The following is a 25,451-nucleotide window of genomic DNA, read 5'->3' as shown; positions in this document are numbered from 1 at the left end:
GTGGATGGATGCTGCTCCAAACTTGAAGAATTTAGCCTGGTCTGATGCATCTTGATGAGATACACCGATATAAGGTCAGAATTTGGCGCTAGCCTTCCTTGTATCAATGGTCCAGGATGGTGGTGGTGGTGTAATTGTGTAGGGAATGTTTTCTTGGCACACTTTGGGCCTGTTAATACCAATCAATCATCGTATTAATGCCACAGCCTATTTTGAGTATTGTTACTGACCATGTGCATCCCTTCATGGCCACAATTTACACGTCTTCTAATGGATTCTTCCAGCATGATAATGCAACATGTCACAAGGCAAATGTTGTCTCAAACCATTGCAGACAACATGACAATGAGTTCACTATTCTTCAGTGACCTCACCAGATTCAAATCCAATAGAACACCTTTGGGATGCGATTATAAGGGGAGATTCGCAGCACGAATGTGCAGCTGACAAATATTTTGAGTATTTCTGAGTGAAACCTGGATATTCAATAAAAAATGCATAGGCCAGAACTTAATTTTTTAAATTGTGAATTGATTGGATGAAAAGTGGCTTTTTCATACCAGAATGGAGCCGACATCCTCACATGCACTGGCACACCTTGCAGGTAGCTTGTGTGTGTGAAGGAATAGCTGACAGAGTAGAATGGAGCACAAACCCTTTTGGGATCTCGATGTCCTTGCTGTCAGGACCATTAACTTCCTGTGCTGTTCTGACCTCTTGAGCTGTGTGTGCACTCATAGGAATGATGTAGCCACTGTGCTGAGGAGCATTAGTGATTTTGTAGAATGTGTTTGTTTTAAGAACAAAGTGTTTTTTTTTTTTTTTTGTAAACTTATTAGACTTTATTACACTATTCTAAAATATATTTTTAAGGCTTTTTCTAAGTCACTACTAAATTAAATTCTCATGGAAGCAATTTAATGAGTAAAACCGTCATTACTGCATTGGGGACATTTTGTTGTTTCATGGTTTTGGTAATGAGTTATGTTCTATGGAGAATGTGGCTAGGCATGTCAACTAGCCTTCAACATATGTATACTCCAATCCTTATTTTTATCTTAAACATCTAAAAAAATGGAGGGGGTCAGAATTAATTTTGTTGGAGGAGTTATAAAAAATTAAATAACACTGTCAATGCCAATGTTCAGCCTTAAGATGGCTATAAATTGGTATTTATCTCTGTTCAATATGCAAATTACAGTAATGTTGTTGCTAAATCTTTTGGTCACGTCAGGAGTTGCATGTTATGTGGTTCAGACTCGATTACTTACACAAGTTTAATACTTGGGGAGAATGTAAGTAAAGTGGTGCATTTGCAAGCACTTTAATGACTATCGTTTCTATTGTTTGGAGAAACTGGTAGTCCAGCCCCAAACCTACACCACAGCCAACGTTGCGTTGTCGGCTTCTCAAACAGGGCAGGGTAATGTTTAATGCGCCACAATGTTTACACTTCAGGGCAATCAACCAACAAATGGTGTGAATTATAAGCTCTATTTTAAAGATATTTTTGTAAAGGGTTTAAACTGTTTTCCATGCTTGTTCAATGAACCATAAATTATTAATGAACATGCACCTGTGGAATGGTCATTAAGACACTAACAGCTTACAGACAGTAGGCAATTAAAGTCACCGATATAAAAACTTAGGACACTAAAGAGACCTTTCTACGGTCTCTGAAAAACAGCAAAAAGATGCCCAGGGTCCCTGCTCATCTGTGTGAACGTGCCTTAGGCATGCTGTATGGAAACGCGAGGACTGCAGATGTGGCCAGAGTAATAAATTGCAATGCCCATACTGTGAGATGCCAAAGACGGCACTACAGGGAGACCGGAAGGACCACTGATTGTCCTCGCAGTGGCAGACCATGTGTAACCAATACCTGCATCGGACAGGAACAGGATGGCAACAACGATTGCCTGAGTTACACCATCTCTCACACAATACCTCCATCAGTGCTCAGACTGTCCGCAATAGGCTGAGAGAGGCTAGACTGAGGGCATGTAGGCCTGTTGTAAGGCAGGTCCTTACCAGACATCACCGGCAACAACGTCACCTATGGGCACAAACCCACCTTCGCTGGACTAGACAGGACTGGCAAAAAGTGCTCTTTGTTGACGAGTCACGGTTTTGTCTCACCAGGGGTGATTGTTGGACTCTCATTTATCGTCGAAGGAATGCGTGTTACACTGAGTCCTTTAGTCTGGAGCGGGATCAATTTGGAGGTAGAGGGTCCGTCATGGTCTTGGGCGGTGTGTCACAGTATCATCGGACTGAGCTTGTGTCACTGCAGGCAATCTCAACACCGTTACAGGGAAGACATCCTCCTCCCTCATGTGGTACCCTTCCTGCAGACTTATCCTGACATGACCCTCCAGCATGACAATGCCACCAGCCATACTGCTCATTCTGTTAATGATTTCCTGCAAGACCAGAATATCCGTGTTCTGCCATGGCCAGCAAAGAGCCCAGATCTCAATCCCGTTGAGAACATCTGGGACTTGTTGGATCGGAGGGTGAGGGCTAGGGCCATTTCCCCCAGGAATGTCCAGATGCACTGCAGTACTTAATGCAGCTGGTGGTAAAATAATGACCCCCCCCACCCACCTTTGTTCGAGGACACATGATTCCATTTCTGTTAGTAATATGTCTGTGAAACTTGCTCAGTTTGTCTTTTGTGTAAATATTTGCATGAACATAAAAAGATTCAACAACTAAGTTTGCTGACAATATAAGTAATTGAAAGGTGAGAGGAAATTCCTTTTTTGTCACCACAGATTAACCTGGTTTAGGAGAGTTTTTATTTAATTTTTTTTTACATTTGAAAAAGTTACATCACCTTTTTATGTCTACCCATATGAGTGACATGTTTGGTCAAAGCGGGAACCCTGTGGCTTGTTTGTTGTAGACCCGAGTGATTGAGAGGTCTGGATTTGGGCATTTTTCATCCTTGTGAGTCAGCGTTATAAAATGCCTTTTGTTTAAATTATGATGGCATAACACTGACTACTTGCAGGCCTAAATCCTCTGGTTCATTTTTTGCCTTGCTCATCCATTCCTGTGATGTCTTTGCTAACCTACTGGCTCTGAGCGTGTTAGTTGCTCTAAACCTTTTTTCTTTTGTCATTTGCCACATTTTGTAATTTATTTTTCCCATTTTCCCTTCTGTCCACAGCATGGATATATACTGTAGAGACGAAGAGTAGAGGGTTGTTTCTGGCAACAAACATTTCAGTGAAATGTTTGAAGTCTGTTGCCAAGCAATGCGGCAGGTTTTATTTTACGATCGCATCCTCAGACCTGCAGCTTGTTGCAATTACCATTGTCGTTTGGGAGGGCGGTCGGGCGGGTAGGTGGGTGTGCATTCTGTATTTCTGTTTATTTGACTGATTATGCTCCAGTGTTTTCTTCAAGATGTTCACTTATGCATTTACTTTATTTTCACACTGCTTGTTGCATTTAAAAAAAAAAAATGTCCCTGTTTCTTTGCTATCGGTTTTCTTGCTTTATTCAATGAGGGGGGCTGAGGAGTGTTGCATGAGTTTTAAGGCCCCCCCATAAGAAAAATTGGGAAAGCTCATTTTCCATTTTATAACTTTTTCCTTCATCTAACTTTTATTTTAAAACTCATTTTACATCTGAAATTTCTAAACTCTGAAACGTACAGGTATTGTTGAGGCATTTACAGTCTGACACAATCGATCCTTGTCTTCACAAAAGTGTAAAGATATTACTTAAATTTACATTCACACAACAGGGCACATTCAATAGATCATAGATAAAAAAAAAATTCTGATCAGCCTAATGAAACTTATCTTGTCTGAGGGCTGCTTTGAGAAAAACATACTATGGTTTAACAGCGCAACAAATTTAATAGAAATGAAGTCTCAAAATGCTTTTTAAAGTTTAAATGCTTTTTTAATTGGACACATCTAAAAAATCACGCTCCTGCATGAGACTGAGCAAAAGCAAAGGCATTTGTCTAGTGCACGTTTGCATAGAAAAATAAAAGGATGATTGCAAAATCGTTTGGTGTGAACAACCACTTACAGTTGGAGGTACTAGGTATTGCTCCCTTATGCGTTTCTCAGATAAAGCTTTTTTTTTTTATTTTTTTATTTTTTAACTCCTTGTCCAAAAGAAACCAAAAGATTCAATTTGGAAATGTCTCGTGAGAGCCTCTTGTCCGGTTCCATTTCTGTGTACCATCTGTTTGAACAGCCCCTGGCCTGTGCTCAGAGTTAAGCTGAAAACCATTGCCATCGTTTGAATATTGCTACTGTACATACAACTAGGGGTGGGTAAAAATATATTGTTTTTCCAATTAATCGCAATCATTTAAACAATCTATCAATTCTTAAATCCCAAGATCGATCTTTCGCTCAATGCCCAACCCTCTACTACAATGAGGGGAAGTCACTTGCATTTGCAACCAAATTTCGCACAAAGCGACTAAAGTGAATATATATTTGGCAACTGGCTGGTAAATGTATACGTTTCACTCACCAGTAATTGTAGTTTAGTCATGAAGTTTTCCACAGCGAGGTCCTTTTCACAGTGTGTTGAGTTGTTGTGTAATGTGCGTCCAAGACTAGATCCATGCTGTCCGTTGTTGATCAAAAATAATTCTAAAGAAAAAAAATTGATTCTAATCATGCATCGCACAGATGAGGTAAAGCCATTCGAGTCCTCTGTTTACAGAAATGCCGCTTTTTGTTAAAGAGGCTGTACCGGTTTTAGTACATATTCAACAAATCAATGTAAATATTGTAAATAGAACAAATTATGCAATTTTAACAATAAATATGTAACAATCATATGAAATGCATTATATCTTATTAATTGATTTAAATAATGTATTTGTTCATATTTAAAAAGCCAAAAATGTGGCAAATGATGAAGTGATAAACTAATTGGTAAAATTTATATTTTCCTAATGTGCCTAGTTAAAAGGTCCTCTGTATAATTAGCCGCATTAGCTGGGAGAATTTATTTTGTATGTACCGGTAATAAAAAGGGACATTATAACTGAAATAAACCCATATGAATAGAATCGAGAGCTTGCAAATCGGAATCAAATAGAATCTGGAAATATGCATCAATACCCAGCCCTACATACAACTGTACAGAGTGAAAAACAATGTGGTATTTCACCTGTTATTATGAAGCTTGAGATTGTGGTAGTGTACTGTGGCATCAGTTCAAGTGTAAAAGCATGTGAACTGCCTATTGAGTTATCCCTTCTCATATTTCTTTTGACTTATCATTTGAAAATATGGACCGATTTTAAAAAATGTTATGCACATTAGATGAAAATGGATTATCTTTTTTTTAAACCGCAATGAATGTTCTTTGCAATAATATAACATGGTGCTGTATGGTTTGTATAAAATGTGCCCTCTTGTGGACCATGTAAAAAAAACATCAATTAAAAAATCGGCTGACTTTAAAATTCCAATTTAATTCGAATTTGAGGTAAAAATGTGTATTTAGTTTCTCTGCCCAATTGACTGCCCTAATATGCAGCCTACATGTTTGCAAAGAAGAATTTTGTGTAAATTACTTTTTTATTTTTTTTATTCACTCAAAGTAATGATTTTTAAAAAGAGTGGCTTCCTAAAACACTATCAATGTTTGGGTCTGTGAGGGTTAAGGGACTGGAGAAGATTGGAGATTAAATCCAGATATTATACTTTTTTGAAGTGTTGCTTTGACCGGACCAAAATGACGTGGTTCCATGAAGAGCTGGTTTTAATTCTCTATTCAGGTCAGCCGTCGGCCAGCCATCATACATGAAATGGAAAAGCTCATTCGCAGAGATGGGTGGTTTTGATGGTCTTCAGCTGAGATTCTGGGTTCTTCTGATGAAGAGCAACTTGTAATTTGGTTTTCGATGATGATTTGCTCTAGGCAACACAACATAACACATGCCTTCTGGCTACAATGCAGTTTTAGCATGTGACTGGAACCTGAGATTATACTTGCTCTATTCCAAAAGCTGCCTAAATAGACATGTCACCTAACAAGTGACAGATTTGGGACTCTCTACATAGGCAGCAACTCCCACTTCAGCTCTACTTAAGTTTGATGTTAGCATGTTTATATTTTTCAGCATAAAATTGCATGCACAGCACACAAACATCAGATAAATAATACATTTTTAACTACAATGGAATTTGTGGAACGGAGATGTTTAACAGAATGCTAAGGACCGATAGCCTTTGGGATTGAGATGTAATGAAAGTGAATGATAACTGTCTTCCACTTTATTCCGTGGAACACAAAAGTCATTCAGGTTTGGAACAACAGAAGTGTGAGTAAATGACACAATTTTTTCATGCACTATCCTATTAAAATACGGCCTCTTTAGGGAGCACACTAATTTCTGGAACGGTGCAACAGAGCGTGTGCATCTCATTCATTGGAAAGTTCAGCAGATGACTGTGTAGTAGATATGGGATTCCAGAGTAGATCCAAATTCCATTTTTCTCCCCATAGAACATATTCACTTGCCTCAACCACCACATGTTAGAGGCCGCACGCGTTTGTGTTGCATGTTTGCGTGTATTTATGCAGTATGTCACGGATTCAGATGTTGTTAGCCCAGCTGTCTGGGTGTAATAAGACACACGTTGTCCTCATGTGGCCTTCGGTCTTTTGGCATCTTTATGTACCCCCCCCCACCATCTCATCTAGTCTACCTCTCATTCACTCCCTATTTGCGCTCATTTCACCCATACCCACTTTCAGACATAAGCTTTTGTTCGGCAAATTAAGAGTAAAAAATAAAAATTAAGAACCAAGTGATGTAAGGTACGCTGTGGAAAGGGAGGAAAACGAGAGGTTTTATGTTGAATGCCCATGTTCTTATTTTTAAGCCCTTTGGGCCTAATGGCCAGCCCGACCAGCACAAACATTGTTCTGTGCATCACCAAGTCAGGCTGGCTTTTGTTATATTCCAACACTTGCCTGTCTTGACTTCATTGTTCCTGACCCATTTTCAGACCTTTATTTTAGAAATAACTTGCAAGAGGGTTTTTGCAGTAAATTGAATGCTAAATTTAATCTCTCCTCCAGTCCAACATGTTTTTTGGTTTCTTTTCATTCTCTGATTTTACAGCACCACAAATTTACAGCCACTTACCAATGTGGTATCATGGGTAAAGAATATCTTTTTCTCAAACGCCTAGGCAAAGGGGAATTTACTTTCTAGTTAGGAATTAGGAGCAGAGTTAAGAGACCTTGGCGTCTGATTGATCAGAGCTTGAACAGGATAAAAACGGATTTGTCAATTGAGATGGTGTTCAAGAGCTCTTTTCAACAAGGCGGTAGCAGCAGCTGCTCCAGTGTCCTGATTGATGTCAAATGTACTGGCACTTCACTACAAAGTCGATACTAGAACTAAAAAAGAAACCACTATCATTCTACAGTTTCCTCATGCCGTCTTAATGACATGCGGCTCTTTTTGTTTTTTAACTCTTAAATGGGTGATTCTCACAAAACCCTGTTAAGAAAATCTCCTGGTCCTATTTTGCTCAAATCCAAAGAAACACTATTTTGCATGTAGAAAATGAAGCCTATTTTTAGGGCCATTTAAGTTTACATTGACTATTGTCATGAGTTAGAAAAGTAAATGTGATAGTTCACAGCATCGAAATTAGTTTGTTATAAGTTATAAGCAGTTCTTTTTACTTGCACTAATGTTATGAGGTTTGTTGTAATCTCTATCAAATTACCCCCCCACCCATTATCGCAATAAAAGATGACCATTGCAATTTTAAACAAATTTTTTTCACATTGTGGTTAAGTATTTATACATCAGTAGGAATTACCTTGGAACCGTGTGTGTGTGTGTGTGTGTGTGTAGTACTTGCTGTAATGATAATAATCACTGAAAATGATGTGAAAGTTAAATGTTGTATGCATTACAATAAGAATTGGGGGCTAATTTGTGCTTTGTCAAATGTCCCATTGTAAAAAAGAAAATATCTTGATGACCTTTTAAAATGGGCTTCCTCTTTCTTTTATACAAAATTATACCACCATCATCCCCATGCCAAAGAAGTCTTCAGTGTCCTGCCTCAACGACTACCGTCCCGTCGCACTTACACTCATCATCATGAAGTGCTTCGAGAGGCTCGTCATGAGGCAGATTAAGACCCAGCTGCCCCCTCACTAGACCCACTGCAATTTGCGTGATCGTTCAAACCGCTCAACGGATCGATGCCATCACCACAACCCTCCATCTGGCCCTCACCCACCTAGACAATAAGGACTCATACGTTCGAATGCTGTTCATAGATTTCAGCTCAGCATTCAACACAATCATTCCCCAGCACCTGATTGGAAAGCTGAACCTGCTGGGCCTGGACACCTCTCTCTGCAACTGGATCCTGAACTTCCTGACTGGGAGACCTCAGTCAGTCCGGATCGGGAACAGCATCTCCACCACCACCACACTGAGCACTGGGGCCCCCCAGGGCTGTGTGCTCAGTCCACTGCTGTACACTCTGCTGACTCACGACTGTGCAGCAATGCACAGCTCGAATCACATCATCAAGTTCGCCGATGACACGACCGTGGTGGGTCTCATCAGCAAAAACGACGAGTCAGCATACAGAGAGGAGGTGCAGCGGCTGACGAACTGGTGTAGAGCCAACAACCTGTCCCTGAATGTCGACAAAACAAAAGAGATGGTTGTTGACTTTAGGAGAGCACATGGTGAACACACTCCGCTGAACATCGACAGCTCCTCTGTGGAGATCGTCAAAAGCACCAAATTCCTTGGTGTTCACTTGGCGGAGAACCTCACCTGGTCCCTCAACACCAGCTCTATCACCAAGAAAGCCCAGCAGCGTCTCTACTTTCTTCGAAGGCTGAGGAAAGCACATCTCCCAACCCCCATCCTCACTACATTCTATAGAGGGACTATTGAGAGCATCCTGAGCAGCTGCATCACTGCCTGGTTTGGGACTTGCACAGTTTCGGACCGCAAAGCCCTGCAGAGGATAGTGAGGACAGCTGAGAAGATCATTGGGGTCTCTCTTCCCTCCATCAAAGACATTTACAAAAAACACTGTATCCACAAAGCAACCAGCATTGTGGACGACCCCACACACCCCTCACACAAACTCTTTACCCTCCTCCCGTCTGGCAAGAGGTACCGAAGCATTCGGGCCCTCACGGCCAGACTGTGTAACAGCTTCTTCCCCAAGCCATCAGACTCCTCAATACTCAGAGACTGGTTTGACACACACGTGTCCTGAGTTGCACTTTAATAACTGTCACTTTATAACTGTCTGCTACCTCAATAACTGCTATGTGCATAGAAGATTATCTCATAGTATGTTATGTTTACATGTTTAGAAACTGTCATCTTTTTGCACTACTGAGTACTGGTCGGCGCTGCACTGTCTATTGTCCTGTTCATTGTCAGTAATTTGTTGTACTGTCCCGTACTTTTTGCACATGTTTGCGCGTGCACTTTATATAGGTGTATATATAGGTTTTTTTATATAGGTATTTTATTTCGTTGTGTTGTCTCATGTGGTCCTTTGTTGTTTTTATGTAGCACTATGGTCCTGGAGGAACGTTGTCTCGTTTTGCTGTGTACTGTACTAACTGTATATGGTTGAAACGACAATAAAAACCACTTGACTTGACTTATACATTTAATAATGATTTGGGGTTAAATATGTCCAAGATGTTTTCTTGACAGATTTTGAGTGAGAATGACCAAAATAAATATTTGTAAAGTGAATTGTTTGTGTGAATGGTTAAATGCACTTCTCTTTCAAAATGCCTGTCTTGGCAAGGCATTAAGTAAAATAAAACTAATGTCTTCTGTGAATGTAAACTGGTGGTATTTTTGCTGTCATGACACTCTTAGACCTGACTAATGTTTGTTCTCTCTCTCTCTCAGGGATGGCGTATGGCAGTCAGGTTGTTGTCCCCCCCAAGATAAATGCGGTGTTGGGCAAGAACGTCACCCTCAGCTGTAGGGTGCAGGTGGATACCAACCTCAGCCTGACCCAGAGCTCCTGGGAGAGGAAGCTGCCCACTGGCTGGGTGACACTGGCTGTATTCAACCCCATGTTCGGCATCTCCATCCATCCAGAATATGCGCAACGCCTGTCCTTCCGCTCGCCCTCTGCACACGATGCCACCATTGTGCTGGAAGATGTGGGTTTCGCTGACATCGGCGTGTACACCTGCAAGGTGGCCACCTTTCCGCTGGGTAACACTCAAGCCTCCACCACCATCAGTGTGCTAGGTAACAATAGACTGTGTGTATGTGTGCATGAGAATGTGTGTCAGTGCTCAGTTGTTGTTTTTTTCTGCTGACTCGTGTAAAAAAATAGCTTGCAATGTATTTTTTATTTACCAAAATATATATTTTTCATTAACATGAGAATTATTCAATCTGTTAGTTATTTCTCCTATACTAGCTTAAAATTTAGAAACGACTGTAAGCCATTCGTAGCGTGCTTTTTTTTTAAATTTTTTTATTTGCATTATTACACGGGTCTCTGAAATACTAGATTCTGATTGGTCACTGGTGCCGTTTAGCGGTTTGATATTTCTGGGTAACAACTGCACATCCAGGGATTAAGACATATCAGACTTCTCATATGGGTTTTGCGAGTCATCATTCCTACTTCTCGTATCACTGTGCGATCTCCGTGAGATGGATAATGAAGAGTCAGATGTTAATTTTCACGAAGTAAACACCAACAGAACTCTCACACAAATTGGAGGTGGAATTTGGCTGTTCATCTGACTATTTTATAGTAATCTATAGTATGCCCGTGCAGTGCTAGCATGTTAGTGAGTGGTGCTGCTCTGTTGGCACATAAGCACAAGCAGCCCTGGGTGATTCACTATCTATTTTTAGCCTTCACACAGTGCGCAATATTTGAGCGCTACTCACGAACAACAACAAGAAAGGCAAAAATAAAACACTGGTTTCTTTTCTACTGAAGACTTGAAGACCGGAATTACTGTTAATTTTACTGCTACATTATCCAGTATACTAGTTAATAATAAAGTGTTTCTTAAGCTATACATTTATATTTAAATAATGTGTAATACGTAAAGAATCACAAATCTCTAACTAAAGAGAACTCTCAATTAGTTCCACACAATAATGTAGAGAGATTCTAAACTGTTTATGCAAAAAAAACAAAAACACTGGTATCGGCTTGGGATCGGCATCGGCCGATACAGAGATTTCCTATATCAGAAGAGAAATTGGTATCGGTGCATACCTAGTGAATGGCCCAATGCTTATTGGTTTAAGTGGGCAAGTATGCACTGTGTGTGCGAGAGAGAAAGAACATTAGTAGAAACCACAGAGCAGGAATGAAAGCAGTGTTTTGGGAAATCTTCCAGTGAACATTATTTTGAACCACTAGAGCACATCTTCTCTGAACTTGCAGATACTGAATAAAAGTGGTGTGCTGTTATGAACTGGGTGTAAAAGGTAACGAGGAACTTTGCAAGCATATGGCCTTCTGTTAGGTTTATTAATTATGTATTATGATGTGAGTGTGTGGAGAGTTGCTCTTCCCTTGGTGAGCACAAGATGAAGGTTGGAGTAGTACATGAGATGTAGAGTGAATATTCATGAAGAGGAGGAAGATGAATTGGGCTGCACAATTGGAGAAATTTTTTTATTATTATGAACACAACCGTATTAAGGGTTGTTTGATCTTTTAGTTTGCCTTTTGGCTTGGGGGAAGGGCGGGCTTTTACTACAAAAAGTGCTAAATAATACCACTCGTGCGCATTGCAAATTAGTGTTACTTGTCCATGCAAAAGTCACCAACACTGTGCTAAGATTTTGCAGCCATGGTTTTGCAATGCGATTTGCAAAGGCATTCTGAGTGGTTTTCAGCGTGTTGCTCTGCAGTTGATATTATGGGTGGTTTGCTAGGTGGTTGCTTACTGGCCTAAGTCAAAGGAGTCCATATAGGTTTGCTCTGGTCCCTACTTGAATATATGATTTCGTTTTTTTCCTCCTGTCATCTACCAGGTGAAAATCACAAGTTTGATTGCTTTGGTAATGGCACCCCTCTACTCAAGCCACACAATTTGAGGTGTCACTCATGGCCGTAGCACAAAGTTTATTACTTTTGGCTTAAGATTTTTTTTAAATAATTTGGTATTAATAATATTAATTTTCTGCTCTATTTTGTTAGTGGAGCTTGCTATGGAAAGCATAGCAGGCCTATGCTTTCCATAGCAAGCTCCACTAACAAAATAGAGCCAAATAAGGACCAGGAGGTTTAATAAAAGGAGAGGGGAGGGGGCAGATGGATGGAAAGTGGTTGTGTAATGAGGGAGGGTGAACACGCACAGTTATAAATCAGAGGTGGGTAGATTAGCCAAAAACTGTACTCCCAAGTAAAAGTACAATTACTTCAAAAATATAATTACTCAAGTAGAAGTAAAAGTACTAACATAAATAATTACTTGAGTAAGTGGAAGTACTCAAGTAGTGAGTAACTTGTTACTTTCACAGATGACATAATGAACATTTACTCCACTATATTCCATTACATTGAACATGTATTATAGAATTATTATTAGTGTGTGTGTGTGTGTGTGTGTGTGTGTGTGTGTGTGTGTGTGTGTGTTCCTGACAATTTCCATGGCTTTCATTTATAAATAATTGGGTGTTTGGATCAGCAATTTCATTTTGATCTATCAAATAAATGAAGGACACTGTAATATTTTGGTAGTGAAATGAGGTTCATTGGATTAACAGAAAATGTGCAATATGAATCAAAACTAACAGGTGCATAAATTTGGGCACCCTTGTCATTTTGTTGATTTGAATACCTGTAACTACCTAGCACTGAATAATTGGAACACCCAGTTGGTTTGGTGAGCTCATTAAGCCTTGAACTTCATAGACTGGTGCATCCAATCATGAGAAAAGGTATTTAAGGTGGTCAATTGCAAGTTGTTCTCTTTCACTCTCCTCTGAAGAGTGGCAACATCTCATCTCAAATGACCTGAAAACAAAGATTGTTCAACATTATGGTTTCGGGGAAGGCTACAAAAAGCTATCGCAGAGATTTAAGCTGTCAGTGTCCACTGTGAGGAACATAGTGAGGAAATGGAAGACCACTGGCACAGTTCTGGTTAAGGCCAGAAGTGGCAGGCCAAGTAAAATATCGGAGCGGCAAAGGCGAAGGATGGTGAGAACTGTCAAAAACAGCCCACAGACCACCTCCAAAGACCTACATCTTGCTGCAGATGGTGTCACTGTGCATCGTTCAACAATTCAGCACACTTTGCACAAGGAGAATCTGTTCGGGAGAGTGATGCGGAAGAAGCCTTTTCTGCACACACGCCACTTGCTACCCACAGTCAAATTTTATGGAGGTTCCATCATGCTGTGGGGCTGTGTGGCCAGTGTCGGTACTGGGAATCTTGTTAAAGTTGAGGGTCGCATGGATTCCACTCAATATCACCAGATCAGTCACAAAGTCGAAGTTACGCCAGGGTTGGATATTTCATCAAGACAACGACCCAAAACACTGCTCAAAATCTACTCTGGCATTCATGCAGAGGAACAAGTACAATGTTCTGGAATGGCCATCCCATTCATCAGACCTGAATATCATTGAAAATCTGTGGGGTGATTTGAAGCGGTTTGTCCATGCTCAACCATCAAAATGTTTTGCAAGGAGGAATGGTCCAAAATGCCTTCATCCAGAATCCAGACACCCATTACAGACTATAGTAAGCGTCTAGAGGCTGTTATTTCTGCTAAAGGAGGCTCAACTAAATATTGATGTGATATTTCTGTTGGGGTACCCAAATTTATGCACCTGTCTAATTTTGTTTTGATGCATTTTGCACATTTTCTGTTCATCCAATAAACCTCATTTCACTACTGAAATATTACAGTGTCAGTTATTTGATAGATCAAAATGAAATTGCTGATCCAAACACCCAATTATTTATAAATGAAAATCATGGAAGTTGTCAGGGGTGCCTAAACTTTGTGTGTGTGTGTGTGTGTGTGTGTGTGTGTGTGTGTGTGTGTGTGTGTGTGTGTGTGTGTGTGTGTGTGTGTGTGTGTGTGTGTGTGTGTGTGTGTGTGTGTGTGTGTGTGTGTGTGGTGAGCTCATTGTTTCTCATCCACACCTATCACATCGCTTCTGAAGACATGGATTATACCACTGGAGTCTTATGGATTACTTTTATGCTGATTTATGTCTGTTTGTTTAGCTTTAAAATGTTGCCACCCATTCACTTGCATTGCATGGACCTACAGAGCTGAGAAATTCTTCTAAACAATCTTCATTTGGGTTCAGCAGATTAAAAATTCCTACACATCTGGGGTTGCATGAGGGTGAGTAAATAATGAGAATTGAAATTTTTGGGTGAACTATCCCTTTAAGGGCTCTTGTCAGATCTGGATTAATTTGTCAATAACAAGTGAGGTTTGGAAACATTTCTAGTAATTATTACAGTGAAAACATGAAAATGTCCCACAAGGACATTATATATAATGCTGAAATATAATGCCGCCTTTTGCTATTGTAGCTTTTAAAGTCCTCTGAAAAATGTAACTACACTGAAATAAGAATCCACAGTGTCGCAAGTATTTAGATCGTTAGTTCTGTACAGCAGTACCGCCGCTCTCTAAATGCAGAGTACACAACCTACGTAGGGCACCAACCCTGATCGTGGAACCCTCGTGGTATCTGAAACCGCCCCTTATCCAATATTTTGTAGAAGTGTCTGAATTCGGAGTGAGCCACTCATTCCCTAATTTTGTTCACTCATTCTTACCCACAATGCACTCTAATTTCAAGTGTACTTTTAAAAGTACACTCAGTGACGGTTAATTTCCCACAATCCAACACGGGGAAGACGTACGAGCTAGGAGTTTACTGCTTCCTTCACTCCTGCAATGTTTTATTTCATGCTGAATGTAGTAAATTTACGTTTTGACAAATCATTACTGGATTATAACATATAGAGAGACAAAACATACAGATACATTTTAAAATGTACTATTTATTTGATCAAATGTGTTTACTCTTAATATTAACACATATATTAAAAATTACAAACAGAATGAAGATTTATTGTATTCATATATTATTTAATAAGAATAAATAATGAGGCCAAAGTATTTTCAAATTTCATATGACGTTTCTGCCCCAGATCTCCGACACTCACGTCCAAATTCACTCATTTCGTTCACTTACTGCTGAGATTTAGTGCACTAACTGCCATTTACTATATAGGAAATATCGAATGAGTTCACGATAGCGGACACAGCCACTCTTGTCGCCACGATCACCTCATGCCCGCAAATCTCACACGCACGCGCACCTCGCTGTGCACGCACAGAAATGCTCTGTTCGTGATCCAGTTGTCGATCATGCGAATGGCAGTGATTTAACTTGGATGTTTATGGATTTATTCAGTTAATCCGCCTGATGTAGCTGCAATGGTTTCCAGTACCCCCGCGAGGGCATGGATTAAAAGCATAAATACTGCTTATGATATGCGGGGCAAAGCACACTGATATATTGGTGCACTAATTTAAAAATGTACACTTAAAACTGATGTCATTAGAGCCCAGTTACAGAATCACCCTGAAAATAACCATCTCATTACACAGAAAAGCCCGCTTTAGAATTAGAGCCAAAATGTACCTCAGTGTGGTGGCTGAAGTTGGAGCTGTGTCTTTAATCTTGAAATATCAGCTTGTCTTTGTGTTAAATTAAAGCATTGCATGACGAAGCTATTTTTTATTTTTTTTATTTTTAATTTTTTTTTTTCTTCACTGTGTGGAGCGAAGAAAGTGTTTCACTTTGAAGAGTTTGATGCTGCTGGACTGATGACTTTGTGAAGTCATAATGTACATAATGTAATGTCTCATCACGTGCAGCTGTGACCTTCTGCTCTCGTAAAAGTTCCATTCAATAATCTCTCAATAAATTACACATTAATTCAAATTAAGTAATGTAACGACAGTAATGCTGCACATTGTAAAGAAGTGTTTAAAAAAAGCATTCGAAATTTACTTGATTGAGATTAAAAAGTACCCACTTTTAGACCTACTTGAGTAACGTTTTGGGGAAAATTGTACTTTTCAAGTAAATGTAACTCGTTACTACCCACCTCTAGTTATAATTTGATCAGTGCTCTGTGCATTTGGGATCCCCTGCCCTTTAGGGTCAAGGATGTCGATTCAAGGTCTTGCTGAATTTGTTGTTTAAAAGGACAGATGAGAGTTGGCGCGCACACACAATCAAGCACAGTCACATGGGCGTGGAGCACATGCATACTGTACACTCCAGACACATGATATGTCACTCACACACTACATGCAAGTTGCGAAGACCATAGCTGCTACTGTTTTCTCTGAAGGTCAGCTGCCAATGTTAATATTTTGCAAGATAGGTAGAGACAGAAAACCTATGAGAGAGAGAGTGAGAAACAAAGGTTAGTGAAATCAGTCTGTACAGGGCAGTCACAAATTCAAGGGGCCTGAGACAACTACACACCTTAATTGTAAAGGGATCATTCACATTCACAACAAAATTCTGATTGTTTACTCAACTTGATGTCATCGCAAACCCATACAACTTCTTTCAGTGAAACTTAAAAGGAGAAATTAAGAATGGTCTGGTTTCTCTCTTACATGCAATTTAAAATGAATGGGAGCTGAAGCTTTCACACTTTAAGGATACAAAAGCCCATAAGATTTAGATTGGTGTGAGTGAATGGCCACAGAATTGTCATTTTTGGGTGAGCTTTTCCTTTCACGAATACCACAATTTAATGTTTTACCAAATGCCTGCTCATCACAGACTACAAGAAGCTTAGGAAATTGGATGCACCCATTAATAATCAGGGGTGCAAACTACTCGCCTTTCCACTAGTCACCACTGCCCAAATTGTTTTGTAAAATGTTCTACATTCTCCTTATTAAAATCACTTGAAGTGTTACTTTTAAGCTTAAAATTAAGCTTTGAATGCAACAAAAAAGCTTTAGAAACAACTAAAAATATATCTAGAACACCAGCTATGAGTTTCTCACCTTTTTCACCTCATGAGTTTGCATCCCTGAATGTTGTTTTTTTTTTTTTTTTTAACAAGGATGGGAAGTATCAATGAAATTTAATGAGAAAATATAGCCGCGAGAAGCAATTTGCAGGGTTCAAGTGGTTTAAGGCCTTTAAGCACATTCGTAAAAAGGTATTATGTTTTATTTAGCAAGCATGTAAACACCTAGATTATAGATGGAATAAGACCATTTACAGGCAATTTACTAAGGAAATACATGGTTTTTAAAGCTCATAATGCCACCTATGGTCACATCTCTATAAAAGTCAACAAATATTTGTATTTTTGTTTTAATATAATTATTGACCTAGAGAGTCCAGAGAATTGACTGCATTGATTTTATTGAAGTTGAGCGAAAAACCTAGGACTAGTTCATAAAAGTAATACTTAATGAACGATTGAATGACAGCAGGGGTTCTTGAGGCAAAGCTGTTCAGAATGAGGAGATTTAACAAATTATATGAATTATAGCTGCATCCCAATTCAGAGGCTGCATCCTTCAAAGGTCTCATTCGAAGGCCGATTGCTGCGCGACAGGCTGTCCCAATTCGAATGCTCCTTCAAATGTGGCCTCCAAATGAGTCCTTCGTTTCCCATGAAATGAAGGATACAACCGATGGATTGAGAAATTGCCGAATTACACTTAAGTGTTGGGTTTCAACTTACTCAAATATCTAGTGGTACAAATGTAAAAAAATAAAATTTATAATTTAAAGTGGTTCAAATGTTGACTTGTATCTTACGAAGATGCGAGAAATGGACCATGGTGAAAATATTTAGACCGTTTGTGAAACCTGTTTTGTTTTCAGACAGTTTAATATAACTTTCAATTAAGTCCAGTTCAAATGTTAGTCACTCGGCAGCTGTCACAGTTGTTAGGTGACAAGAACAGTCCTCAGGCTAGACTGTCCCAATTTACAATGCTCAGTCTGACCTTTGCGGCCTTCGAAGGACTCTGACTTCAAAGGCCATGCCTTCGAAGGATGCAGCCTTTGAATTGAGACACAGCCATTGTGTGAAACACGTGATTACAGAGACGTAAAACTCTTTACTGCCATCCATTGGCTGATTTCTTTCAAATTTCTCACAGACCTCTTGGGCCAGGATTCGAACAGGCCCGCAGAGTTTTGTGCCGATCGACCTCCGTTAACCTTGCCTAATAGGTGCTCAAACTTCATTGGCTGATGGCGTCATGTTTTTTCAATAAATTGAAAACTATTTGACAGTCATGGCACCTTGGACAAAGACACTGCATGCCAATTTTCAACTCAAGTAGACTAACGGTTGTGTAGTTGGAGCTGTTCATGTTTTTGTTTTTTTTCCTTTTTATAGCGCCACTAAGTGGCCAAATTCCGCAGTGTATTTACTCTGACCTCAGATTGATCTCATGTGTTTGGTTAAAATATCTATAATAAAAACCGTAGCTAGCTCGAGTCGAAAGTTCAAACTTTTTTTGATATTAAGACTCCATAGAATCATTTGCCACTGGTTTGGTCCCGATCGGACGAAAAACCTAGGACTAGTTCGCAAGAGTAGGTTTTATGAAAAATCCAAGATGGCGGAACGACAAACTGTCTAGGAGTTATGAGCAATTTAGCTTTTTTTTGTTTGCTGTAGCGCCCCCTATTGACCGATTTGGCCGAGTCAGTGTTTCCGAGTACTGAGCAATACTACCATCTGACCAAGTCTCAAGTCTTTAGTCCTTAAGATTTGCTCTGCCCGATCAGTTTTGATCAATAATAAAAATCTTAATTACAATAGGGTTTCAGCGCCAAGCGCTTGAACCCCTAAAAATCACAATATATAATTTTTATGATTGTATCGACAGCCCTACATACATACTTTTTTGGGACTGCAACTTTTTCCTCATTTGCCTCTCCCATTGATGGCCTTGTTTGGAGAACGAATAGGGTAAAGTGCCCCACACATGCTACATTTCTGTCAGCCACGGCATAGCTCAGCTTTCCAGCCCTGAACACGAAGGGATTCATAATGGCTTGCGCGCACACACAAGCTTCGCCCCTTCCATGGAAGGCTACAATGTAAACTGAATAAGCCATTAAAACAAATAATTTAATCATCTCTAGAAAAGCACTTAGTGCTTTCTGATGAGAAACAAAGGCCGCCTATGGCCGGTAGTTACCACTTTTTTTTTTTTTTTTTTTCTCCTCAAAGAAAATCTAATTCTTCGAGTCATACTTATCAGTTTATGAATTTTATTGGCTTTGGTACCAGAGTGATTCTTAATGCTGAAGGGGATCAGCTTTATTTGCATTGTACTTTCATCTAAATTGATCTCCTTTTTAGCTTTGTTCATTATCTTCATACATTTTTGTAGTAATGGGATGCGTGCGTCTCCTCACATTTAAAGCACAATGAAACCAAGAGGAATAGTTTAAATTTGGTACATTTTAAAAAGTGATAGTTCACCCAAAAATGAAAATTCTGTCATTTACTCACCCTTGCAATGTTCCAGACTCATATGACTTTCTACCTTGATCATTGCATCTTTTTTCCATGCCATGAAAGTGAATGGTGACTGAGATTATACATCTCCTTTTGTGTTTCATGAAGAAAGTCAACTGGGCCTTTAACATCAAAATAATTTCTCTCTCTCTCTCTCTCTCGCTCAGTGGAACCAAAGGTGTATGTCTCGGCTGGATCTACCGCTCTGATCGATGGCGGAAATGAAACTATGGTTGCCACCTGCATTGCAGAGAGGGCTCGGCCTCCTGCCGACGTCTCCTGGGAGACGAATCTTTACGGTACTTCCGAGGCCCACATGCAGGATGATTCCAATGGCACCACAACGACCCGGGTGCACTACACCTGGAAGCCCACCCGTCACACCCAGGGTCACACGCTAACATGCGTGGTAAAACATCCTGCCCTGCAGAGCGACTTCAGGATCCCTTACGTTGTCAACGTGCTGTGTGAGTATCCGACACGTTTGAACGCCAGACAAGCATAGTTTACTAGACTGTGTTTACGCTTTTCCCATTGAAACAGGAAGTTTGGGTGGCACATATCAAAGAGCTTGTTCCTTAGCCAATAGGCTTTATTTATATTGTGTCAGTCGTTAAATATTATTTGCAATGTGCTGGTTTATTGCAGGTGGATTAAAGGGGGAATGGACATTGATACTAGATAGTGTTTGAGTGGACAAAATCTGTGAAGTGCAATATTTTTGGTCCCTTTTGCCAAAAGGACTGTAGGTTTTCTTGTGTATATCAGTTCAAAGCTAACCCGGTTTTGAACTTTTTTTTTTTTGTGCATTTTTATTCAGAATGTGTACGCACACTTGATTCCATGCACCTAAGCCCATTTTATTTGCCTTATCCAGCACAACAAACAGCCAAGTGTAGCTTTGTCATGAAGATTTCAATGTCTCTTAAGGCAAGTTTGATCATAATTGTAACACCTCTAGGCATATGGCAAGCCCTTTCAACATTTAATCACATGGAAGATATGAATTATAGTGATCAACAATTAAATTTTCACTTGTTGCTGATAGATGTCAGGAATGGCACTACTTGTGAAAGTGATAATTTTTGATATTAGTAATTACATTTGCACTTAAACGAAACATGAATTCATTATCAAAAACTTTTATTTCAACCAAAAAAAAAACAATTCTTTATCTCTAATAGCATTTCTATTAGAAGAATTTCACAGTGATTTGTCATTCTCTCCTATTTAAAATACAATTGCTGATATCTGTAATTCACATATTGGCTATGCATTTCTTTTTAGTTATATTATAACTATATATTTAGTTATATTATAACTATATAACTATAATTATATATTATATATAATATTATATTATATTGTTACTAGTGTAAATGTCCATTCCTGATGTTTTTTTTGTAACTAGAAAAAATGCAAAATAAGAAATCTCTGTAAATCCATTTCAACATGTTGGATTAAACATCAAAAGGGCTTGCCAAATAAGACATCTTTTTATTCTGATACAAGTACAGCGATTATTTACTTGAATCGGGCAACACTAAAATCGCAAAATTGGTTTTTCAAGATTGATGAAATAATATTTTAAATCTGTCAACAATGGTATCATTAACTAGTTCAAATCACGCAAAAAGCTCTTATTTTTCAGACTTGACCGGCTAATGCACATTCTCAAGGAAACTGACAGGCTCTATGAAAAGGTGATTGGCCCTTTTTAACTGCAAGGCGGGGCTTCCTACAGCTGCCATTTTCAGTGTTACGCTTTCTCCCTTTCATATATAAATATAAAAGTCATGGCAATTTTTTTTATTATTATTAACTGTACCACATCTAAACAATCACATTTACATGCAAGCTCACATCTGTTTTCCATATCATCCCAGTTAGGTAAGTATCCACATAACATGTCTTGAAGCCGTCTCGTGAGTGAGAGGCTGGCCATTGTAGAGCTAGTAGGCCCCTTTTACTATGATTCAGACCTTAAGGTTTAATGGACTTATAGTGAATAAGGGTTTGATGTTTCAGCAGAATGATTTATCAACACCATTTAACAGTTTCCTCCTTCCACATACACCGGCATATACAGAGTACCATTGAGGGGAAGGCACATACTGTATGTGTGTGTCTGCTGTTGTGGTGAGTGCATGAGTGCAGATATCTACTATTTGAAATATAGATGTAATGGTTAGGGGCATGCACAGGAAGTAGTAGATGTTGGGAGTATAGACCGGACGAGGTCACATCAGTCATGGGACGATGCTCTCTCCATCTCCCTATCCATCTTCTACATTCCTATTTTGCATGGGACATCTTAATTCAGCACTTCACTTAAATAACTTAAGAGCTTTTCTAAAAGCACAGATCAATAGTTAGCTTATTTTCTCTTTGTAAGTGGTCTGATACTTTGCTGGTTAGATGCACAAGTCCTAATGAGGAATTATGTTGCTTTATTCGCAGTATGAATTGGTATTAATGATGTTGTGTTTATAGACATCCTTTGTTGTACCATTTTATCGTGGATATACAAATGCACACATCAGCTTAAAGGAAGGATTCACACAAAAATTATATTGTTGTTCCAAACCTGTGCTGTTTTTTTTATTTTATTTTATTTTTTTTTTTTTTCCTCTGTCGGACACAAGAGGACTAGTTTAACACTCCTCCTTTTCAAACAATGGTACCAAAAAAGTACCATAAATGTAATCCATTTGACTTAAGTGCTATATTTCAAGTCTTTTTGTAAGGAACAGACTGATTAAGGTCATTATACACTAATCTTGTCCTCCATTTGAGCTGATAACTCAAGAACTGGACATTTAAGGAGCAAATCGGTATAACTAGTTGATTCGGTTCATCAGTGTTGATCTTGAGTTAACAGATCAATGGAGTGAAGATTATCAATGAATAATTAAATTTTTGTCTGGATTTCACACAAAGCTATCGTATGTCTTTTATGGAGATTTGGAATATAGTGAACAAGTCATATATTCTAGTTTTAGGACTAGTTTTGTTTTATTTTTTTCTTGTCATTTTTGGAGCTTTACTTTACAGAAAAGTAATTGTATGGAAAAGAGCTACATGAAGATTCTTAAACTCTCCTTTTGTGTTCCACTGTAAAAATAACTGCATTCCGGTCTGAAAGCAATTTTCATTTTTGGTTGAACTATCCCATTAACAAGGCTTTGCCTTGCCCTTCCCTTCTCATGGAATGATCCCTTTGTGCTTGTGTGTGCACAGTTGCTCCAGATGTCCTGGTGCTGGGTTATGACGGTGACTGGTATATGGGCAGGGAGAATGTACAGCTGAAGTGTCACGCCAAAGCCAACCCGCCTGCCCAGCACTTCAGATGGATCAGGTGTGTAACCACTATAAACAAACTCAGTGCTGTCTGTACAATGTATCTGGAACAGGTTCAAGAGTATTTTATTACCAAGGCTTCTAGATTCCAGAACTCTTCTCAAACGGCAAATGACCACTAAATGGTCATTAGCTTTAGAGGACATTAGAGGACAGTGGTGGCTCAGTGGTTGAGGCTCAGGGTTACTGACCAGAAGGTCGGGGGTTCAAGCCCCAGCACCACCAAGATGCCACTGTTGTGTCCTTGAGCAAGGCACTTAACTCCAGGTTGCTCCAGGGGGATTGTCCCTGTAATAAGTGCACTGTAAGTCGCTTTGGATAAAAGCGTCTGCCAAATGCATAAATGTAAATGTAAATGTCACAACACCATTGTTGTCTTTCGAACTGTCAGTTTAACCTTGTAAATGAACCTTTTCTATGTCATTTCTTGAGTGGATGCCCAAAGTAGCAAAAATTATACTCCTTAAATGCAAGTCTGTTATCTAGCTATGATCGATTTAAAATGTTTGTCATTTGGAAGATTGCACATCAGTCATGTGCGCTTAAAACATTTATTAATTGTGATTCGAGCTTTCATACATATTCTTTTATTTCCAAAAAATTGGAAATAATATTTTTTACAAAAATTGTAAAACCATCATAATTATGTAACACATGGAAGTTATGCAGCTAACAAAAAAAAAATTAAATTTAAAACTATTTCAGCCATTTTATAAAACCGTTTTTTTGTTTGTGTTTTAGGTTGGACGGAGAAATGCCGGATGGAGCAGAGGTGTTGAATAGCTCTTTGGTGTTTATGAGGCCCCTGAAAAAAAACGACTCGGGGGTTTACAGGTGTGAGGTGGCAAACGACATTGGACTACACAGCCGGGATATTAGTATACGTGTTCAGGGTGAGTGAGAAATGAAATGTGCGATGCTCCTCTTAACAGTGTTCTCGTTCAAGGTGAAGTAGTTCACCCAAAAAAAAGCTAATTCTCTTGTCAATTCACACTTATTATTTACAGTGAAAAGGTAGTTACATTTTGGTCCATTCTCACACAAAACTAATCCGATCATTTCAGAAGACATTGATTATGCCACACAAGTCATATGGATGACCTTTTATGCAGCCTTTATGTCCTTCTTGGAGCTTGAAAATATTGGACCCCTTTGACTTGTATTGTATGGACAAAAACACCATCTCCATCAAAATGTCTTTGTGTTCTGCTATACGAAGCACAAATTTGAGATTGCATAAAGGAAGAGTAAATGACGAGAGAATTATAATTTTTTGGTGAACCGTTCATTAAACGTGTTAAATGTGTCCATCTTACCAATATTTTCCTTAAGTGTGTTAAAGTATGATGTACCATGAAAAGCTGAAGAAAATCGATGTGGGGCAATAACAAAACTTTACCTATCAAATATACTATTTATTGTAACCCACTCAAACACTGAAGTTCTTTAGTCTGTGTTTGTGTGTTAGTATGTTGGCATTAGAATCCGACAGAAGGGAAAGATCTGTGAATAACTCAAATTTGATATCTTCAAAAGACTTTGAATATAGTTTTGGACTGGGGGGGCTTGTGGTTTCTTTGAAAAAAAAAAAACATTTGGAAGAGGAGAATGTACACTCTTAAAAATGTATCAAGAAATATGTGTTTTCAAACTCATATACAGTTATTATTTAATAATTACAGAATTCTAATATTTATGGAGTTAACTATTCCTTTAAACTCCACAAATCTTTAGAACCCACCCAACTTGTCCTTTTCAGTACAGAACCTTTTTTACATGCCACACAAGCTCAGCGGGGCTCTGATCACTGCATGGGGAAAATCGGCCCTTGCCCCCCCATATAAAATATTGGCTGTGTCTCATTTAAAGTTTTGATAGTTGGTGCATTCTACAGGTTGTTATTATTGGGTTTTATGGGTTTAATTTTATATCTAGATGATCTCTGAGGCAGGGTCCACCATCACGTCATGCTGTTTATCTCCCATTCCTTTTGTGTGAACATTAAATATTGAATCCTGCTGTTTAATTTGTATCTGTGATGGAGCTGCCAATGTCTTGCGTTTTCTTTCTTTCTTTCTCTCTCTCTCTCTCTTTCTTTCTCTCTCTCTCTCTCTCTCTCTTGCTCACGCACCCATTCTCTCAAACTGTCATGCAGTTATACAAAGCAAAAAAGAGCGGAAGCAACCTTGAATGAAATTATGTCCTATATTCATGAAACATTCACCAGCTCTTTTCAACCACCATTAATTATGTATTTCTTTTTTTCTTTTTAATGCTAGCCCCCGAGATAGATTAAACGTTTGCGTGCATGAAGCTGTGTTCCTGTGCATCGTGTGTGTGTGTGTGCGTGATTGTTGTCTTGGATCTGTCTTCTGTGTTATTTCTATTTTTTAGGGTGTCTTTTTTTTATGGTAAAAGGTGATAATTGTGCTAGATTGCCTAATGCTGCTGTTGCGTATAGATGGAGTGGACTGTTTGTGGGCGTGAAAGTAGGTCTGTCTGCTCTGTTCGGTCACTGATAT

General features: G+C 39.0%; 1 protein-coding gene across 2 annotated transcripts in view; it reads left to right on the top strand.

Moving 5' to 3' along the window:
* The window catches only part of LOC127627395 (nectin-3-like protein), an 81,059-nt gene that overhangs the window by 17,405 nt on the left and 38,203 nt on the right, over positions 1–25,451 (top strand). For both annotated transcript variants that reach the window (XM_052103731.1, XM_052103730.1), the window contains exons 2-5: positions 9,923–10,273; positions 19,737–20,036; positions 22,810–22,927; positions 23,671–23,822. In XM_052103731.1, coding sequence (XP_051959691.1) covers positions 9,923–10,273; positions 19,737–20,036; positions 22,810–22,927; positions 23,671–23,822 — 921 coding nt within the window. The remainder of the gene's footprint in view (positions 1–9,922; positions 10,274–19,736; positions 20,037–22,809; positions 22,928–23,670; positions 23,823–25,451) is intronic.

The sequence above is a fragment of the Xyrauchen texanus genome, chromosome 34, assembly GCF_025860055.1.
Source record: "Xyrauchen texanus isolate HMW12.3.18 chromosome 34, RBS_HiC_50CHRs, whole genome shotgun sequence".
Taxonomy (NCBI): Eukaryota; Metazoa; Chordata; class Actinopteri; order Cypriniformes; family Catostomidae; genus Xyrauchen; species Xyrauchen texanus.
Note: the sequence above shows the minus strand (reverse complement) of the source record. Positions and strands in the feature narration are given on the sequence as shown.